The sequence below is a fragment of the Ceratosolen solmsi genome, unplaced genomic scaffold (genome assembly GCF_000503995.2).
Source record: "Ceratosolen solmsi marchali unplaced genomic scaffold, CerSol_1.0 scaffold30, whole genome shotgun sequence".
NCBI classification, from domain to species: Eukaryota; Metazoa; Arthropoda; class Insecta; order Hymenoptera; family Agaonidae; genus Ceratosolen; species Ceratosolen solmsi.
Genome location: NW_011948421.1, coordinates 8,781,305 through 8,803,488, shown reverse-complemented (window position 1 = coordinate 8,803,488; position 22,184 = coordinate 8,781,305). Strand labels below are relative to the sequence as shown.

Sequence of the window (22,184 nt, the reverse complement as noted above, 5' to 3'; positions counted from 1 at the left end):
ATCGGGTATATAAGTAGGAAAGTTTAGTGGATAAGGAAAATTATCGACAGACATAATTAAAATTCTTTATATTATATTTTTTATATATATCCTTATTTATATATATTTATATTTTATTATTCTACAGATTTTTAAATATCATTTTATAAGTATATTATTAAAACAAAAAGAATTTACATTTCAATAAACTATATGATTATTGAAAGAATTAATATGGATAAGAATTCAAAAATACAATTCTAATAGAAATCATAAAATTCTGTTATTTAGAAAAATATTTTCGATTGAATAATTAAATTATTTATAAATTATTAAAATAGTTGCCAACTTTTATTACTTTTAATCCATATAATTACATAATTACTTTTATTCCCTTTGCTTCAAGAATGTTACGATGCAGACATTATAGATTGAAAAAACATGTAGATATTGTTTTTACACCATTATATATTATTTATCTGAAAGCAGTTCGAGTATTACAGAAATACGTTAAGTTCAATACTATTTAATAAAATTAAAATGTTGTAAGAAATTACGTAGATTATTATTAGATTATAGTATTTCATTTATAAATTTGCTGTGTTAGAATTTTTGGTCGTCAAAAATTAAAAAGTTCAGTATTTAACTATTTCATATTTGAAATTACATTAAATATGCTTGTTTTAACGATAGCGATAAACAAGAATGAGGTAAAAATTGATAAGAAAATGTTTAATTATAATTTACAATGAAAATTAATATTTTTTTCGGAACTAATTATATGAAATAAAATATTTAAAAACGTAAAATACTGATTGAGATGAATATAATGCAGTATGTAATAACAATAATCTACTTTGTGGATGATGATAGGGTAATTCATTAGAGAAAAGTACAAGTAAAAAGTGAAAATACGAAGAGATAAAAAATATAATGAGGGTAAATGAAGGACAATAAAAGGTAGTCATAAATTAATAAAAAAAATCAGAGAACGATGGTAAAATAGAAAAATAATTGATGAAAATAAAGTAAGACAAAGAACGAAAAAATACAAATACCAGAGATAGGTATGCTACGAAAAAAATGTATATTTACCCCAACCCTAACTTATTTATCAAACTTAATAGTGGTGCATTTTTACTATGATATAGAAAAAAGTATTAAATATTTATGTAATCTTCAATTTAATAAGTCTTAGTTTTGTTTTTTATGATAACAAGCTGAGTTTGTAATATAAATAATTTATTAAAATAAATAATTATTATAACTTATTTGTATAATAGATAAATGTGATATTATTCTTAGCAACTGCTTGTTTATTAGTACATGAATATTATCTTTACGTGACTCCAGTCTACCGCCAGATTATGAGTATACTTTAAATTATATAAGATTTGTCATTAAACACTACATTTAAAGTAGGGATTTTTAAAAATGGCTAACAGCAAAAAAATGATTAGATTAAAATATTAGCTGTCACTTATCAGATTTGAAATATCATTTAATAATATAATTTTATTACTGTTTAATGTTATTAATATTCATTTTGAATATTACTAATCAATCTTAGTTTTTTTTTGGTTTATTTAGCTTTTATGTATTTAATTATTTTTTATTTTAAAATATTTTCGTTTTACATACGAAATGAAATTCACAGTAGAAGCTATTGCTTAACTGTTATAATTAATATTCAGTCAATTTCTGTTTTTTTATAAATTTTAGTTTTTAATCTTTATTTAATTTCTACTCTGTACCGTTATTAATATTAAATATTAATCAATGTGTGCTTTGTAAAAATTCCAACAGCTTTATGTTTATGACTATTATTATATTATCTATGACAGTTATTGATTTATATATGTAGATATGTAACAGTCATGTACATCGATCCTCACTGAACAGTATTCCAGCCTAAATACATAGTTGATATCTAATCCTTATCTAATAATCTCCATTACATTTAATCAAACAACATATATTTTACTAATGCATTATAAAAAAAAATTCCGTTGCTGTGCTCTTTTAATTATTAAATTTGTAGGAATGTATTAATGATTTAAGTATTCCTTTTAATTGTATTATTATTTTCATTTATTTTAAATAATATCTATATATTAACACTTTGTATACTATAATAAAAGTACATATTATTTATAATTTGGAATATGCAAGAATTGACTTACATATTTGTTAGGTTAATAATTTACATAAAAAAATTTAGTCTATTATTTCGTGTATTATTGCATTTTGAAATATTTTAATTCTTATAGTTTAAATAATTAAATGCATAGTTTATGTCTGATTTTTAACTTTTTTTTTAACTTAAAATTTTGGTTAATCTAATTATAAAAGAAATAAGTTTAATATTATTTTATCTAATAAATTTTATTTACCAATAAAAGTATTTACAAAATTATTCTGCTTCAGATATTTTGTTTTGTAATTTTGAGTGAATGAATGAGTGAGTGACTGAATTTTGATACTGATTTTTAATGAAATTTTTATACCTGTTTTAACTGAGCAGGCTCAAGAAAGACACGGAAGTGCTGAAGACAGAATTCAAAGGTTAGAAACTCAACTGGACGAAAAAGCCGCTGAAGTAATGAGATTAAATCAAAGACTAAAGATGAACGAAGAACATAATACTAGGCTCAGCTCCACCGTAGATAAACTTCTTTCAGGCAAACATTTTTTATTTCTGGATAAATTATACACTATTTTATAATTTATATTATAATAGAACTAGTTTAACAAATATTTTGAAACCATGTAAAAATTAATAATAGAATTATATAATAAGTTATAAAATCAAATTCAATTTAAAACGAAATTTCAATGTACTACAAACAATTTATATTTAATTTAATTATTATGCTTATACAATTACAATTTTATGTAACGTTTTCATTTTATTTCTTGATTTAAAGATTGCCATATAAATAAACTATACAAAATATTTACTCTAATAATTAAAAAAAAATACGTTTACAAATAAATATGCTTAAATCAAATTTTTATTATTAGATCTCTCTGTAATTAATCTAACTGATTATCTATGTTATATTACAACTGGTTATTATAAAAACTTGAATAATATTTAATATTATTATTAACATTCTTAATCCATCACTAAATTAATAGTTAAATTAAAAAATAATTATATTTTTTTAATCAAAATTCAAAGAAAACAAATTGCATATGATTATATTGATTAATTTTTATACAATTTTTATATACATAAATTTGCAATTATACATACATCTATTAAAAATATATAAAACATTGATTGACATGAAATTTCATTTAAATAAAAAAGACAAAATGTTTTAATTTACATTAATTTACATATAATACAAAATTTAATCTTGAAAAAAATTAGAATTATTTTTTTTATTGAAAGTTATATAATATAAAATGAATATTGACGTTTAATATCTTGAAGATAATTGCCAAGTAGTAAATTTATATTTTTTGTGTAGAATCAAATGAGCGACTACAAGTTCATTTAAAAGAACGGATGCACGCTTTAGAGGAAAAAAATGCACTGACTCAAGAGTTAGAAAAAATGCGCAAGCTCGCGGAGGATTTGCAGAATGAAAAAGCAGAAGTTATGAAACAGCTTGATAAAGCACACCTTGAGATCGACAACATTAAAAGACAAATGCTTCAACAAGAAATAGCTTTTAATATACAGCAAACAGATGCATTAACAAGGAGTCTTTCACCTAATGCTGTAGATCCAGGATCATTTTCACGTAGTGCCAGCAATGGTAGTTTTGATACTCACTCCTTACCTCGAAGAACAGTAAAAAGAATAGAAGATGAATCGAATGTATGTATAAATAATTAATTTTTCTTTAAGAGATTAAATTAAAAAATTAAGCCTAATAAAATAATGTTTGAAGTATAATAAAGTATATAATAAAGTGCATAAAGAATGTGGCATATATTTGTACAAACATATAGAAGAAAATAATTTATTAATTATATAAAATATCATAAAGTCTCATCAAAATATATTCTACTTAATTTCAGAAAATATGTTAAATGCCCTCATTAAATAAAAATATATTTAAATGTATTATCTAAATCACATTTTGACCTACTTATTATCTAAACAAATAGAAGTGCATCTATATGCACATTCTTGTAAAATTAGAAGAAATTGTTGCTAGATAAAATACCGATATTTGATTATTTCGTTTTTTTTTAATGGAATGTTTTTTAATGGTATATTTGCGATAATTTAGATTTACATCTCATATTAATAAAAATTTTAATATTAAATTCAAATGACATTGGAAATACTGACAGATTAAAAATTAATTAATCTTTTTTCAGTTTAAAGAAAAACCCTAAATTATAGAACAAATTGAATTGTTGTATGTGATTCAGTTACTTTAAATGTTATTAAAATTTGAAATATCAACTTATATACATTTTAAATGAACTGATTTACATAGAAAATCTTTATTATTTTTAATATCAACATTTTTTAATGATAAATACTTTTAAATATCATGATAATAATATATATTATTATCTTATTTGTTTATATAGAATTATATTGCACGAACTTTAGCAGAACAAGAATGGGAGAAACTTCAGCAAGCTCATGTCCTTGCAAATGTTCAACAAGCCTTCGATGTATCAAGTGATGCAGAGGGTGATGGTGATACAGAAAGTCTCTTGAGCTGTGCTGCTGATGTCATCAGTCCATCTGGACATGCTGATGCCCAAACCCTTGCACTTATGCTACAAGAGCAACTTGACGCTATTAATAATGAGATAAGACTTATACAAGTGAGTTTATGTTGATTACAATTAAGTAATTATAATAAACAAAGATTTAAATATTACTAATTAAAAAGAATAATTAAAGAATAAAATTTCCTAAAATTATACATATTATCACATACATACATTACAATACATTACATACATTACATGCAATAATTTTTTTTTTTATTTATTTTTCATAGTATTTGCATGAATTTTTCGAAATACATTTTTTTAAATTTATATATATGTATTGGTTTAATAATAAAGTATACTGTAATGAAATAGTTATTATGTGAAAAAGGATCAAGTCTTTACATATTTATTACATTAAAAAAATTTATTAATACATTTATTATTTTATTTCTATAATATATTATTTATTATTATATTTTTAAATAACTAAACTATCGAGTGATCATTTTCATGTGATTAAATTATTTTTTTTTAAATAGGCTTTATAATGTACATAAATATTTTAATACTTCAAACACATTGTAAAATAAAGATGATTTTTTCAAGAAAACGAATAAAACTAAGTAAAAATATTTTAAACTTTTAAAATTAAATAAATATTATGTGAAATGTTATTACCACCATTTTGATAAATATTATTAACATGTACAAAAAATAAATTTTTTTATCTTTAATAGTACAATCATGTTTCATATATTTATTAATATATTTTTTAATGTATGGTCCTAGGAGGAAAAGCAAAGTACAGAAGCACGAGCAGAAGAATTGGAATCACGAGTGGGTAGTTTGGAACATATGAATTTATTAGCGCGAGGCCGAAGTCTCGAGCGTACTTCACCTCCACTTAGCGGTAGATCTACCCCAAAATCACATCACAGCCCCAATCGAGATTACTTGCATAAGTATCATACTGTAAGTAGTCTTTTCATCTTAACAATTGCTTTTCAAAACTTTTTTATAAATCATATCTATTTCCACAATTGAGATTAAATCTTTATTGTTACAAGATAATTACAAATGATTACAACGATTACTATATATATTGTTCATGTTAAGCTTCTCATATTTATGTTTTTTAGTTTTATCTCTTGTTTAGTGTTAAGAAATAGTATATATTTAATTTGTATTTATCAAGTTATTTAATTTTATTTTTAATTGATAAATATTTATAATTAATCAACATAATTAATTTTAAATAACTTGAAGCTAAATATTTTCTTAATTATTCTTCCAATTCTTATTTCTTGATTTACATACATTCTATTATTATGATTACAATGTATTATTACTATTTGTATTATGCATAATATACACATGATATATTTATAGATATTGAAAAGTATCTTGTATTTAAAATGTAGAAAGCATAATTATAGAATTATTTTAATTAAAATGACTCGTTATTAATAAAATTTACAGATATAATACGATCAAATTTGTTTAAATATTATTATTATTAATTATAATAATAATAATAATAATAACAACATCGAACTAAATATATTTTTAAATAAACTAATTGATCTAGTAAATGTTTAGTAAATGTGTCAATTAAAAAGAACTTAAGATTATTTGCAATTGACTATATCTTATTAATTATAAATTAATTTATAGTTTCTTAGACAAAGAAAAGTTACATTTTAAAAATAAAAGAGTTATGTAAATCAATGTATATTTTCTAGAATATCTTCACAATCATAATTTGAAAGCATATTTAAAAGTGTATATCGAAAATTATTGAAAATTAAGGATCGAATGGTTTGGCGGACGTTGATCTTGGTGTTTCAGGCACCAGCGTCAATGTCCCCAGCACATCTTCACCAATATGCCGCGTCTTTGACTAGTCCGGGTCAACTGTCCGAGTCACTTCCTGTGAGCCAGGTTCGTTGGTTTTTCAAAAGGAAAGATTTAAAAAATTGGAACTAAATTATTATAAAAAATAATTTTATATTTATTATATTAATATTATTTTAAAGATTACATCTTATATTTATGATGCTTTGCTTTTCTTTATTATTTGCACATTGAGTAATAATACAATTAAATTTAGTGTAAAATTAATAAAAATATGTATGTTTAAATAGTTTTCTAATATTTTGAAGTTATTCAAGCGATACAATTTTCCTAATATTTGGTTAATTTAACATATATGGGTGAATTGATTTAAATAATTTGAAGTAACTTGTTTATGAAACATTAATCTATTAGTTGCAAAACAAAAACTATTATGGTAAGTCTGTTCTATTATACAAAAGATTAATAAGTAATTTATTGAATTTTGCTATCATAGTAGTATAAATTAAATATTATTAATATATTAAGTATTATTAACAAAGCTGGTATCAGTTTTCTAATATTTAATTAAAAATCATTTTGTGTAAAAATTAAAAAAATTATTTTTAAGCGTATCATTTTAAGTAAAACTTAAGTTATTGTTACATATTAGAAATGAATTAATAAAAATCTGAATTAATTATAAATACTCTTTGAAAGCAGCATATGTTGTCTATTGAAATAACAATTATTAGTATTAGTGACGTAAATTTTATATTACTATATTTTTTACGATATAACACAAAAATATTACGGCTTATTATTAGATCGATTTAACGTCATGTTGACGTTAACGTCAAATCTATAAAAATTATTCATAGAAACACCTTTTTCATTATAATATTTCATTCGTTTATTCAAGTGCAATTGAATTGCGCTATGAACTTCTTTTTTATTCATAATATTATTAAATTTATATTTTCATAGCATATTTTTAAGAATTAATCAAATAAATAAATAAATATTCACTAAATCAAACGACAGATGGTTGAGATAATGGATAACATTTTGAGATACCAGCTTTAAAAGTATATGAAAAATTATTAGTAAGAAGTAATTAATACTAAGAAGTAAATAATGACTCATGACTTATATAAATTTTCTTTATATATTTAATTAAAAAAAAAAAATTAGTCTAATTTTAATGAATAATAAATAATGAGTATTATTTTTAAGGCAAAATATTTCAATATGAACTGAATATTGACCATTACGATGCTTTATACAATTACCAAATGTAAAAGAATGATAACAAATTTAAGTAGAAAAAATAAACGTAGCTTAGATGCTTAATTCTTTTAAAGTTGTTAAATTGTCAATAATTTACAAGTACATATTTTGATGAAATGCAGAAATATTAAAATTATAACGTGCCGCCTTCGAGTTGAAAGAGATCCAATTGTAGAATAATATTTTCTGCTTATGGTAGTTGCAGCTCTCGATCGAAGAATTGCACACAATATCAGAAAAAGATAACACTGGAGGTATTGGCAGTGGCAGTAGCGAGGCGACTTCACCACTTACGGCTAGGTCGCTTGGACTTGAACGTGTTGTGCAGGCACTAGCTAATGGCCAAGAGGAAATTAGACGGTAGTAGAACATTGTTCAAATATTTTCTCAAATTGATATTCTGTGCAAATATGCAACATTGATATAAAATGTATTTTATTAATTTAAAAATGCTTGTATCTAAATAATAGAAAAAAATTTTTTAAACATTTTTGTTATATTAAGAAAGACATATATAAAATTATCAAAAATTGTTTTATTTATATCAAAGAATATTAGATTAGAAGAGTATCGTAAATATATTCACCGTTTTAGATTAAACTTTAATTAAGATTAAAAATTAAAGTTTAACATTAAATTATATGAATTAAAAAGTACTTTGAATACTATTTCAATCATATTAATTTAAAATCAGTAATATAAAATACTCAGGTAAAATTATTTAATTGCCGATTGGATGTTTTCTTATCTATTACTGGCAAGTTCAGTACTTACAAAATAAATATTTTTGCATTTTTATTTATTTGTTTGTTTTTTTTTCATATTATGTGCATGCAGACGTAGCGGACAAAGCGGATTCCCTACTGGCAGCTATTCTATAAACAGGTTAATGAATTTAAAAATTGCATGCTCTATATTAATTCTTCTTTGTTATATACTGGTATAAACAGCATTTACAATAAGAAAATGGAGAGCCTGGGATATGTGTATGTATATACCGATTTAAACCATATAAAACCACAATATAAAAAAATCCATTTTTAATTTCTTCAAAAATATACAATTAATAAAAAATAATAAAATTAAGATCATTATAAATACTAATATAAAAATTGAAATAAAAGAGTTTATCTCTATGACATTATAAAGTTATTAAATTTAAAATAAAATTAAAAAATATGAACATCTAAATGATAGTAAAACTAGCAAACATTGTTATTCTTACATACGTGTATAAATAATAAATTCTTAAATAAATTTGAGCTTGTAATTAAATTATAAATTTCACCATTGCAATTAAATATGAAAAAATCTTAACAAAAATGTTCTTTTGATGTTGTGATTATTGTTTATTTTTAAATTAAACAACAGAAATAGAAAAGAACTTTGATATAAATAATTAAAATAAAATTTATAATTTTTATACATCTATAAATTAAAAAAAAATCGGAATCTATATTGATGATCTATAGCTCATGAAATTTTAGGGGAGTTAATGATATTTTGTTAGAAGCACCTATGGAGTTATAAAAATTATAACAGTTATAAGAAAAAGGATATACATATTTATATACAGGTGGGAATCATATAAACAGGTGTTCAAGCATATGATTATATAATGTAAAAGAATACTATCTATAAGTAGATGCATGTTATAAGTATACATTATATCATCATAATAAAATTAAAATTCTCCATTCCTATTTTCTATTATTTTATCAAATATAAAATAAAAAGGATTATCTTATGGTTTGTTATTTCTAAATATTCTATATTCTACTAAATGTATAATTATAAAAAAATTTTCATATTAATACAAGATTCATTATACAAATATTTAATATAGATGTAGGTTGTATAATTATTTATTATTTTCCAATATTAAAGTTGTAGATAATACATAAGTCTTACTTGCATATTACTTGCAATTCTAATATATCCGATTATTTCATTTGAATACTGTTTGAGATTTTACTTTCATAACTAAGTTTTATCACAATTAAATAATTTTATTTGCAACGTTTTAACATTATTACTCTAATTCTATAATTATGGAAGTTTTTTAAGCCAAAATCAAATGTATCTAACTAATGGTTAGAAAAAAAAATATTTATCAATTTCTAACATTATCAAAAATAAAATTTTATACAATTAATTGTGGTTATAATCATCGAAACTTTATTGTTACGAAAATAAACTTATACAAAAAAAATACAAATTTCTTCCAGACAAAATAATTACAGCTTGTTATAATTATGTATTAATTATTTATTATTACAAAGTAAAACAAATTTTCTAATTTTAAATATTGTTACGTTTAAGGTATAGTTAATGAATTACCAAAATTACATTGATAAAACTTCAGTTTTTAATATTTATTTTTATTTTTGGAATTTATTACAATTTTTTATTTTACAATTTTTTAAATTATTTTATTGTTCTTATAATTTATATATAGATTTTTGTAAGGATAAGGTAGTATTTATTTACAAGTTTCATGCATTACAGTTTGAGTTTCGAACTAAATAATTATCCAAGTTAATTATATTTCTAGTTATAAAGTATATAAAATAATCAGCTAAAGTTAAATCAAAGCATAAGATAATATAGAAATAATATATAGTGATCGAATTTACTTAAATTTAAATAATATTGCTACCTTTGTAAAAAATGTAGATAGGTTTTTTATGATTCAATTAAATACTACAAGTATATAAAAAATATTTATAATGAAATACTAATTAAAGTTTCTGTTACACAAATAGAAAATATTAACCACAGTTATTTTAATAGGATTATCTTGAATAGTGAATACTAATTCAATAAAATAAAAATGAGTTTTTCAAAATATCTTATCAAACCGACAATATCTATAGTCTATTTTTCAATATCTATTTTTTATTTTTATTTTTAATTAATGTATAGACTGTCTTAGATTTCGATTTATATATCTAAATGTAAATAAAATGAAATATATTTAGATTTTAAAGACTATTGATAATTGTAACTATAATTTATTTAAATTTTGGTTCATTTAATATTTGGTAAATAATGGATTTTTATTTATGAAATTTTATTTCTTTTAGTTGGAATGCTTCTTTGATTATAAAATTTAAGAAATTTATATCATGAAATGGATATTATAAAAGATTTAATCAAATACTTTTAAGAAAATCCGATTATTAAATAACTTATGTAAGTTGCAAGCTGTATTTTCTAACAAATATTGATTCTTCATTATTTTTCATTATTTTATTATTCATTACAATGATTGTTTAGATTTTTAATAATTTAGTAAATTTTGATATTTTTTACATTTAATATTTTGAGCACAAATTATATGTATAAAGTAATAATGCATATAAACAATGTGTATAAGATCATTTATTTTCAGATTTGAAAATATAATGTATTCATTTACACTAAAATTTCATTTTTCCTATTTTATATTTGATATATTAAATTTTATAATTGGGGTCAACAATCAAAATTAAATAGTCAAACCAATCTTATGAAAAAGTAATTTGATATAATCAGCTTTAACACAAAAATTAAATTTATTGATTTTTACATTTCTAAATCAATGATAATTTTTAATTTGGTAATGCTTAAAGATTTATTTTTAAGATTATCCATAGAAGAAAATTGATAAATAAAATCTAAAAATTTATTATTTTTTTTTTTTCATTATATAATTATTTTTAATTTTCTTTGCTTATACAATGTTATGTATTTATATATATAACGTTATTTTCATTGCTTCAATTTCACCAAAAGTTTTATTATAAGAAATTTTAAAGTGATAAAATATTTTTAATTTAATTATCGTAAATATTTTGATAATTTGTTAATTTTGAAAAACATTTAACATTTTATTAAAAAAGTAATAATAATAACCATTACTAATTATTATTGTTAACAAATTTATTAAGAAGTAATAAATAATTTTGTACGATTAATAAATTTTAAGAATTTTTTTAACCATCAATTTTTATATTTGAAAATTTTATTCCAATTTATTTTGAAATAAATAAATTTTTTGTTATTTTATGAACTTTTATTAATAAAGTATAAATTTTATTTATAAATAATAGTAAAACTATGAAGAAATATTGTATTTTTACATCTTTTGTATATTCTGAAAAGTATATTGTAATCATAAATTATACTATAATTTATTATTCGATAAAGAAATATATATGTATTTATAAACATTCTAGAGTAATTAATTATTATCATTTATTATTAAATTAAGTATTATTAATTAGTATCAAGTTCTTCATAACGTTCATAAAAAAAATTTGTATGAAAGCAATAATACCAATTATTATGATTTTATAAATTTTATAATTTATATAAATAATAATTTGTAAATTAATTTTTTTTAATTTATTATATTTTCATTTTTCTGATTGTGATAAAATAGTATAATCCCTATTTATTATTAATGATTAGACAATGATAATATGTTTGCCATTTCCATGATTCTTAATTCAATTCCTACTACTTAGCGATTTCTGAACCACTTTCTTGAGTTAACATTTTTTTTTTATTTTTCTAATTGATAAAGCATAAAAATTATTTAATTAATAAAACCTATTTAAAAATATAAATAATGAAGTCACTTAATTTTATGGCTAATTTATTCACTATATAAAATTATATAATGGATCTAAATAGTGTTCTAAATTATAATTATGTTGAATTATATTAATTGTGTTTTAATTTTAAACAATATAAAATTATTGAATTAAAACAAAAAATTCAACAATTCACAAAAATTTTAATCAGACAATAATTAAATAATTAATGTGCTTGTAAAATACCATATACAATGGAGGGCAAAATAGTCTGAAGGTAGTATTAGCTCTACCTTATGCCTGAATTGTAAACCTAGAAGTAGAAACTAGTGGATTAGATTAGCATACCATGCAATGCAGGCATGGGCAACATAACAACGGAGCACTCAATTCTGGGACTCCGTCCCCATTATCTTCGCGACACAGCAGTCAGGACAGCTTGCATAAAAACAACCTCGCCTGCGGTCTACCGATTACTCAATATGCTGGATCACATCATTTTCACATGCAGGCGGCTATGAATTCGGCTGCGGTTGCTGCTGCACAAAAAAAGAAGGGTATCAAAAGTAGCCTTGGCAGGTTCTTCAGTAAAAAAGAAAAAGTGAGTATTACATCATTTTTCTTTAAGACTTAAAATGAAATATGTGTAATTAATTTTAATAAAATATACTAATGTAATATAATATTATTGCTTTATATTTGATATTTGATTATGTGACATTTCAATAAAATATTATATTGTACAATATATGTAATATTATATAACGAATAAAATATAAAATTAGATAAACTATATTCCTTAAATAGCAAACAATTGTAGTTTAAAAAAATTTCTAAAATATATAATTTTTCTCAGTTTCTATACATAAAATAAAAAAATAGAATTATGAATGCAATAGTTACTATTGCATGTTACATAATTATTTATTATATTATATTATGTTTTGTTATTTAGAAGTTTTACATTATTATAGTATTATTGCAGAATCAATTAAAAAAGTAATATTATTATACACATTATAAACAAATTAGTTAATAAAGTATATTTCAAATATTAAACAAATTAATTTAAGATATTACAAGTGTTAAATTAATATTAATATTAAAATATCTCTTCGCATGTACAAGTAAATAATCTTGCATTTTAAGTAATAAAATATTTTATTCAAAAATTGTATAATTTTTGTATATATATAAAATTTGTTTCAGAGAATATCAAATAAATTATAGTATTTTCAAATTAATTCTTTTATAATATAGAATTGTTTTATAATATATTGAGTGAAAAAATAAGTTACATTTGGAGATATGCATCATCTGTTTTGACTAATTCAAACCATTGCTTGAATTTAAAAATGAATTCTATTAACTCAAGCAATCATATAGATGATCATCAAAGTATTTGTTTAAGAACATTATTTATGTTATTTTGTAGGTTAATAAAGGCAAGGATGTTACTATGTCTGGCGATATTTCTGGATTGGCAAGTATCAGTATTTCTGATTCTGACTATGGCGAGATCGCAACTGGTTCAGTAGCTGGTACATTCTGTAATAAAAACGATTTTGATCGTAGAAAAAAGAAAAGGTAGATTGTTCTACACACGCGCGCGTCTTTATGACTAATTAGTTTTTTAACTTTTAAGTAAACTATGTATAGTTTCACAATAAGTTTATTTTTCTGAAATTTCACATGTAACACAAAATTTATTAGTCATATTTAAAAAATCAAAAATAGAATTTGTTAAATATTTAAGTACTATTTGAATTAAATAGTAAAAATTAGATTCTTTTAGAAAAAAATAAATGTTTAAATTTTAAAAATGTAACTTGGTTCCGATATTTTACACCTTCATTAAAAAATACACTTTGCTGTTTAAGTTATGACTACTAGTATTATAAATTTTTAACAGACGTAAAATGAAATACAATTAATTAAATAGATTATATAGTTCTACAATATCTTAAATAACATAACAATCAAATAATTTATTTAAATATTGTTTTTAAATTGAGTGTCTTTCGTAAATATTAAAATGAATATTCATTCAAGAAATATATATAAATAATATATTAATTTATACTATCCCTCATATTTTCAATTTATGTATCAAGTATGCTGGATACGTCGAGGCACGAACTATTAACGGAGGCAATGAAAGCTGGTACACCATTCGCTTTGTGGAATGGTCCGACGATAGTTGCTTGGTTAGAATTGTGGGTAGGTATGCCTGCTTGGTATGTAGCTGCTTGTCGGGCCAATGTTAAAAGTGGTGCTATTATGAGCGCACTAAGCGACACAGAAATTCAACGCGAAATTGGTATTAGGTAAAGAAAATTTATCTATATATTAAATGACTCCTTTGTTTATGCCTTTTCTTCTTCTTCTTCTGAATTTTAATTCCAAAAGTTAGTTTGTAAAATACTTTGAAATAATATCCGTAATAGTGTTTTGTCGAACATTATTTTGTATAAAAAAATTGACTTTTATAAGCTTAGTTAAAATTTTCAAATAAATACAACATGTAAAAGATATATAATTTTTTATATATGTGTATAGCTTTGTTATAAAATAAAAAAAAAAGTTCTATAAATCATTATATACAAAATAATATATTTATGAAATTTTCATATATTGTCGTCGTCATTGTCATCGGTAATGTTATAAATTTAATAAATTTTATGTAAAGTAAAGTTTTATCAAAATAAAATAATTTTTTTATATAATTTACATAATGAAAACTATGAGTGCAGTTGCATCTATATAATTTGAATAGTATTTGAAAAATTATTTTAAAATATAATATTAATTCAGTATTCTGTAAAATTTAACTACTTAATTAATACTTTAATTATTTTTTCAATATATAATGGTATTTCTCATTGTTGAATGAATTCACTATAAAAGACCCATGAACTATTAAGATAAAATTATAATTCTTTTTAAACAGTACCTGATTATAAAGCAGATTTTTATTAAAAAATTAAATTTTGTATAAAAAATCTATTATAATATTTGTTTTGATATAAACTGTTACATGTGATATAAAAATAATTTTTTGATGATAGCATTTATTTTCTCATATTATTTCAAAATAAGTGACTGCATAATTTTTAGCAATCCATTGCATCGATTAAAATTACGACTTGCAATTCAAGAGATGGTTTCTCTTACGAGTCCGTCTGCTCCGAAGACGTCAAGAACAACTTTAGCGTTCGGCGATATGAATCACGAATGGATAGGCAATATTTGGTTGCTGAGTTTAGGTTTACCACAATACCGGTCTACGTTTATGGAGTGCCTTGTAGATGCAAGAATGTTAGATCATTTAACAAAAAAAGACCTTCGAGGACAGTTACGAATGGTGGATAATTTTCACAGGTAATTCATATTATATTTTTATATGAACAAATAGATACATAAATAAATAAATACTTTTATTTATTATTACTATTATTTACTTTGATTATAAATAATTCATGTTTTTACATTTTTAGTATTAACAAATAGGAATGAAAATATTTACCTTTTAATACTGTTATTCATGTATATTGTCAATTAACAATTTAATTTACTATTATAAAACAAATTTTGATTAATAAAAGGAATTGTCTTGCAACAAAATAAAATAAAAAATTAAATATTAATATGATTGTATAAATTGATGATGATGTTTATGTGCTTTATAAATCATTGTTTTTTATATGTGTGAACATCAATTATATAAAATCGTACTTATTTGATAAATTTTCTTTTATTTTTAGAACAAGTTTGCAATTTGGTATTTCCTGTTTAAAAAGATTAAATTATGATAGACAACAATTAGAAGACAGAAGACGTATAGCTGATAGCACAAATGTTGATGTTCTTGTATGGAGTAATGAACGTTGTATTAGATGGATACAATCAATTGGATTAAAAGTATTGAAGAATCATTATTCTTAAAAGAAATTATTAAAATGTTAAAAAATTTTGTAATAATATTTTTTATTTATAGGAATATGCAAATAGTCTTCTTGAATCAGGAGTTCATGGTGCACTTATTGCTCTAGATGAAAGTTTTGATGCTAATAATTTTGCATTGCATTTGCAAATACCTACTCAAAATATTCAAGTAAATTAATAATATTTAATTAATTAAACATTATAACTTGTATAATTTTATATATTAGTTATATAATTTATTACGTAATATAGTATTTAAATAATTGAATAAAACATACTTATTTCAGGCAAGACAAATTCTTGAAATGGAATTTCAAAATTTATTAACAGTAGGTACTGACAGACGACTAGATGAAATAAATAGTATAAAATCCTGATCAAACTCATTGAGGCTTCAATACCTCCTACCCCATTATGTCTAGTCCAAAATCCCAATTATTGGTATTATCTTTATGAAGGTATATTTCAACAGTTATATAAAAGCTTTTTGTTCCACTTCTAAAAAAATTTATATAGGACATCAGAACGTGATATTTGATAATATATTGAAGAAAAAAAATTACATTCGTAATGCTTAAAATACAGGTTAAAATTGAAAAATAAATAAAATTGAAAAGAGAAAATGGTTCAAATTCGAAATTTATCAGTTATAGTTTTGTTAAATTATTTCAAGCCATTTCAAAATATAAATTAAAAAATATATTTAAAAAAAAAACTTAAAAAATGTGTTTTTTGTCAAAGGTCTGTAGTATTTTATTACAGACTTTTATGACAATCAAATTATCAAGATAACATATTGATGCGTAAGATAAAAAAATAGTAGGTAACATTTTCTATATATATTTGATTAATGTAATTAATATTTAAGATCTTTGTACTTCTATACGTAATAAATACTAACATTATCCTATTCGAAATGAAATATTCGATGATTTTTTGCTGCGCACAAACTCATATATTAGATGCAAAATAAATATGATAAATGAAGTAATCAGTATTATCTGATAAGTATCGAAATGAACCACCGTTTCCTCGCAATGACTGAAATAAGAAATAGTATCGTATATTTTATCTGCATGTGTACGCGCATTCATTTTAGATATTAAAACATAAATTGTTAATTTAAAAACTGTCTACATTTGTGTATACTAAATCTATAGGCACTATACATATATGGATGTAGTTATAGTTTATCGACAGTTTGATTATTCAAAAATTGGAAACTATGTTAAATATTTTCTAAATTTATGCTTATGTATATTCTAACAAAGAAATATATCTTACTTTCTATTAATTATACAGTATTGTATAAATTAAAATAGAGATGATTTCTTTAAAAAATTTTGTTATTTAAATTTGATTTTGTCTTTTCAAATTATTTATATATTTTTTTCATTTTACTTTATTTTTATGATTGTATCTTGAATCATATATATCTGTAATGTATATTTAAACTATAGACTGATACTATATAATATTTATAACATTTTTGGTTATAAATTTTGTGCAGAAAATTTGTATTTTACATAAAATTTAATCTATAATTAAATTAAAAAGATTTTCTGAAAGTTTGATTTGTAGATGTCATTAATTTATATATCCAAACAAAAATTGATAGACTGTATATGATAATATGTGAATTAAATCTATTTACATAACATATTAAGATATGTAGAAATTTCCTTGTCAAGATATTTTAACATCTGCAAGTAAATGGTTTAGATAAAAAAAAAGTGTTTATTTATTATTTATAGATAGATCTTAAGTCATTTTATACCAAACTATTTATCTACGCATTTTTAACTGTATGCGTATGAACTTAGAATATCTGAATTATCGATTAATTAATATTTAACTAGTATTCAACTAGTCAAAGATCAGCAGCATCTGATTTCTGTTAATATAAGAATTAAAAGAAATTAAAAAAAATTAATAGAAGTTTTAAAGTATGTTTTCTTTAAGTATATAATATAGCAAATAATATATTATCAAAGAATAACTATATTCTGGACAATTTTAGTATTATTCCACTGAAATTTTATATTTATTCCGTATATTTTATTTATATAAAAACATTTATTTCAATTTTATAATTTGTATATTTGAGCAAACAAAAGCAGAATTTTTTCTATATAATAAATCATAAACTATAAATAGGGAAAACAAGAAATTTTGAATTCATCCAAAAAGATTTGTAACATATTGACTAAAAATTATTTAATGAATCATTATTAAAGGAGATAGAACATCAATAGTTATTAAAATCAGAATAATTAATATTGTTAATGTTTTAAAGACCATTTTTATCGATTATTTACAAAAAATAATCATATATGCTATAAATTTATTGTTTTATATTTCAAACGACTTTAAAAATATGCATTAAGACGCATACTAACAATTAAATGCGTGTACCAAACAATTAGTATAAATGTCTTAATGTTCATGCAAAGAATATTGAAATAATGAAAATAAAAAGCAAAATTGCAAAAATAAAATATGAACCTTTAAAAAAAGCAATCATCAATGAATGCAAATAATCAGAATTAAATGTATTGAAAATTGAAATTAGAATAGAAAGAATCTTTCGAATTACTTTAATAAAAAAATGTACAAATATTTGTATCTATTTATTATTATATGATAAAATTAAATATATACTATTTATTTTTTATTTTAATAATGTTCTACATTAATCATACAATTAATAATTTTATTATTGTAATAATTTATAAACCAAAATAATGTGTTATTTTTATTTCATCAAAACTAGAGCCCTTTAGTCAATATGGATTATTTCTATATTTTTGTTTTGACATATCTCGTATTTAAATAATATAAATATTGACAATTTTTATGTATTTAATTATGTATAAATATAGAATATTATTTTATATATAATTTTGATAACTAAATAAATTTGATATGCACACTATTAACTAAGAATATTTAATATTTTTACATATAATTTTAAATATTCTACTTAAAAGTCTTAAATTATTAAATTACTTAAATTAAATATATGTAAAAATTAAACGTAAACAAAAAAAAAACAATTTTTGAATAAACAAATTGATTTGTTCATTAGATTATGTGTATTCTAAGTTTTATCAAACGACATGAATAATATTACAAATCCCAATATTCTAATAATTTTAAGATAAGACATATATATAATTTATCAAACATTAATTAAATATAAGACAATAATTTTAATGAGAGAATAAGCTATGTTCATTCTTAAACAATAATAATTTTAAACTTATAAAAAATTTGATATGAGTAAACGCTTCTTAAAAATCGGTTTCATTATACAAAATTATAAAAATAATTCTTTATTTTAAATCACACTGTTTTGATTGAAAATATTTAAACTTCTCGAGATTCAGTACCTCTTTAATTATATATGCATTCTTTTTAAATCAATTTTTTTTAACTTTTTTAAATAAATATTCCAAATATTTTCAAACTATTTTCAATTCTATATTTTAAATTTTATAAGAAAAAATATACACGCATTGATATTCAAAAATTGATTGTCAATATTAAATTAAAAGATTAAAAGTAGAACGTTAGTGTTAATAAGATAATTGATAGAGTAAAGAATGCTATTTAATATATATTGTGAAACCTTAAATAATAAAAGAAAATTAAAAATAAAGTAAAATAACTCATTATAAATAAATTATTTTTGTTTATTATATATATACAGAATATAATATATCTGATTAATCATCATCTAAATTGGTAAGTATTCATTATATATCATATTAATGCCGAGACAAGTACAATTTCTTCAATCAATAGTCATTTGTTTACTTTTTAAATTGCATAAAACATATAGATAAAAATTGTTTACCATTTGATTATTCTTATATTAAAAAGCATATACAGAAATATATAAACATTACCAAGAAACTTTTATAGTAAGAGAAAAAAAATTATTCATTGATACTAAAATTTGAATACAAATAAAAAAAAGAGGAATTTTTTATGTAAATCATTTATTAATAAAAAAAAACCATCCATGATTGTAATGCCGTAAAATTATTAATAAAGAAAAAATAAACTAGAAAGGAGGAACAAAGAAAATAGATTTATTTTACAAAGATAAGATTTGTAATGGTTAAAAAAAATATAAAGATATTATTTTTCAAACCTTAATTTAATTTTATATTAAATATTAAAAAGTTTTTAATAATTTTAAATTTTAAAAAGTTGTTTACATATAATCTAAACAAATGTTGTAAATATTCAATTTTTTAACTGAATATAGATAGATTAGTATAATAATATAGTATTTAATACATATAATAATATAGATTGAATTAAAAAAGTATATATATCTTTTTACCTTTTACTTTAAAACAAAATATATTATTTTATTTTTTTGTGATAAAAGACTTTTCCTCAGACAATTAATATTAATATTAATACATACTTATTTATATACATATTTCTTGTTTTTTTATTGTTTATTTTTGTAAATAACTGTACCTTCATAAAAAATAAAGACATGGATATAAAGATATTAACTACATAATACGTTAGTAATATTTAAGCAAGTTCTCTCCTATTAAATTTGCTACTAAAAATTTATGAATGATTGATCATCGATAATACCAGTATATTAGAGATATGAAAATCTAATTGGATTAGATTACATGACTATTTCTGTAATACCGTATATTTTGGTTACAGCGTTGTAAGATGCGTACTGACTCAAATTTACTTTGTACAATATCCTTACATATATTCGTACTAAACAACACAAAATGACAATTATTAACTGACTTTTTATTTACTATCAAAAAAGTATAAATTCCTTATATATTTATATTAGTATGCATAATTATTTTATGTTTATTTATATAAGTAAAATAAAATTAAAGTAAAACAAAATCAGATTATGAAAATAAATTATTTAAAAATTAATTTTAAGTAATTAACAAAAAGATTGTTAATATGCAATATTTCATAATTATCAGACAGTAGATCTCTAATGTAATGTATGTATACATTCGATTTTGTATATACCTTAGTATATTTAGAAATGATTAAAATCTTATTTAGACTATGTTTTAAGTATGCGCTTTGATTTATTACGAATAAACAAATAATTTAGCTTTTTGGAGTTCTTAATATTTTTATTATTATAACATTATATACACACACGCGCGCGCATGCACGCACACACACACACACACACGTATGTATATATATATATATATATATATATATATATATGTATGAAAAGAATAAAATTTAAATAATAGTGGTAAATTTTTATTTTTAATGTTAGTTATTTTATTATGAATATTATTATTAATAAAATAATACTTTAAAGAATATTTCAGTACTTATAGATAACAATATACTAAATATTGAAATATAATTTATAGTTATATTAATCAATATAAATTATTATATGTTTATATAATTCAATTAAATGATAGTGTTCAAGAACATAGGAAAATAAATAATAGATACGTTTTGATGATTATTTGAAATTCAATTCGTACAATTAGTATAAAACATAAAACTACTTTATGAACTGTTCTTTTAATTACTATTATACAGAATTCTTTTTAAAACAGAAAATATGTTTCACAATATTGAATATACTGATAGTACTGTACTTTTCTACATTACAAAAATATAAATATCTAGTATAAGTGGCAACTTTATAAAAGAAACAAACGAGTTTTTTAAACCTACATTTTCTTTCTCATCGTGGAAAAATGAGGTCGATTCATTACATCTGTTATAATATTATTTCGTGAGAAACAGTGAAGCTTAGTCGTGTATTGCAAGCATCATAAGTTAATATTTATTTATTGTATTATATCCTCGCTATAATAA

General features: G+C 20.9%; 1 protein-coding gene across 7 annotated transcripts in view; it reads left to right on the top strand.

Annotated features, from left to right (window-relative positions):
- Liprin-alpha (PTPRF interacting protein alpha) overlaps positions 1-16,867 on the top strand; it is a 40,324-nt gene extending 23,457 nt beyond the window's left edge. For 4 of the 7 annotated variants that reach the window (XM_011498803.1, XM_011498805.1, XM_011498801.1 and 1 more), the window contains 14 exons: positions 2,504-2,660; positions 3,459-3,811; positions 4,540-4,782; positions 5,464-5,646; positions 6,523-6,615; positions 7,997-8,157; positions 8,635-8,682; positions 12,738-12,978; positions 13,813-13,964; positions 14,492-14,704; positions 15,495-15,758; positions 16,142-16,298; positions 16,375-16,491; positions 16,610-16,867. In XM_011498803.1, the coding sequence (XP_011497105.1) occupies positions 2,504-2,660; positions 3,459-3,811; positions 4,540-4,782; positions 5,464-5,646; positions 6,523-6,615; positions 7,997-8,157; positions 8,635-8,682; positions 12,738-12,978; positions 13,813-13,964; positions 14,492-14,704; positions 15,495-15,758; positions 16,142-16,298; positions 16,375-16,491; positions 16,610-16,699 (2,472 nt within the window). In that variant the 3' untranslated portion in view covers positions 16,700-16,867. The remainder of the gene's footprint in view (positions 1-2,503; positions 2,661-3,458; positions 3,812-4,539; positions 4,783-5,463; positions 5,647-6,522; positions 6,616-7,996; positions 8,158-8,634; positions 8,683-12,737; positions 12,979-13,812; positions 13,965-14,491; positions 14,705-15,494; positions 15,759-16,141; positions 16,299-16,374; positions 16,492-16,609) is intronic. The other 3 variants (XM_011498804.1, XM_011498806.1, XM_011498807.1) reach the window with 3 other exon arrangements.
- Positions 16,868-22,184: the final 5,317 nt, after the last annotated feature.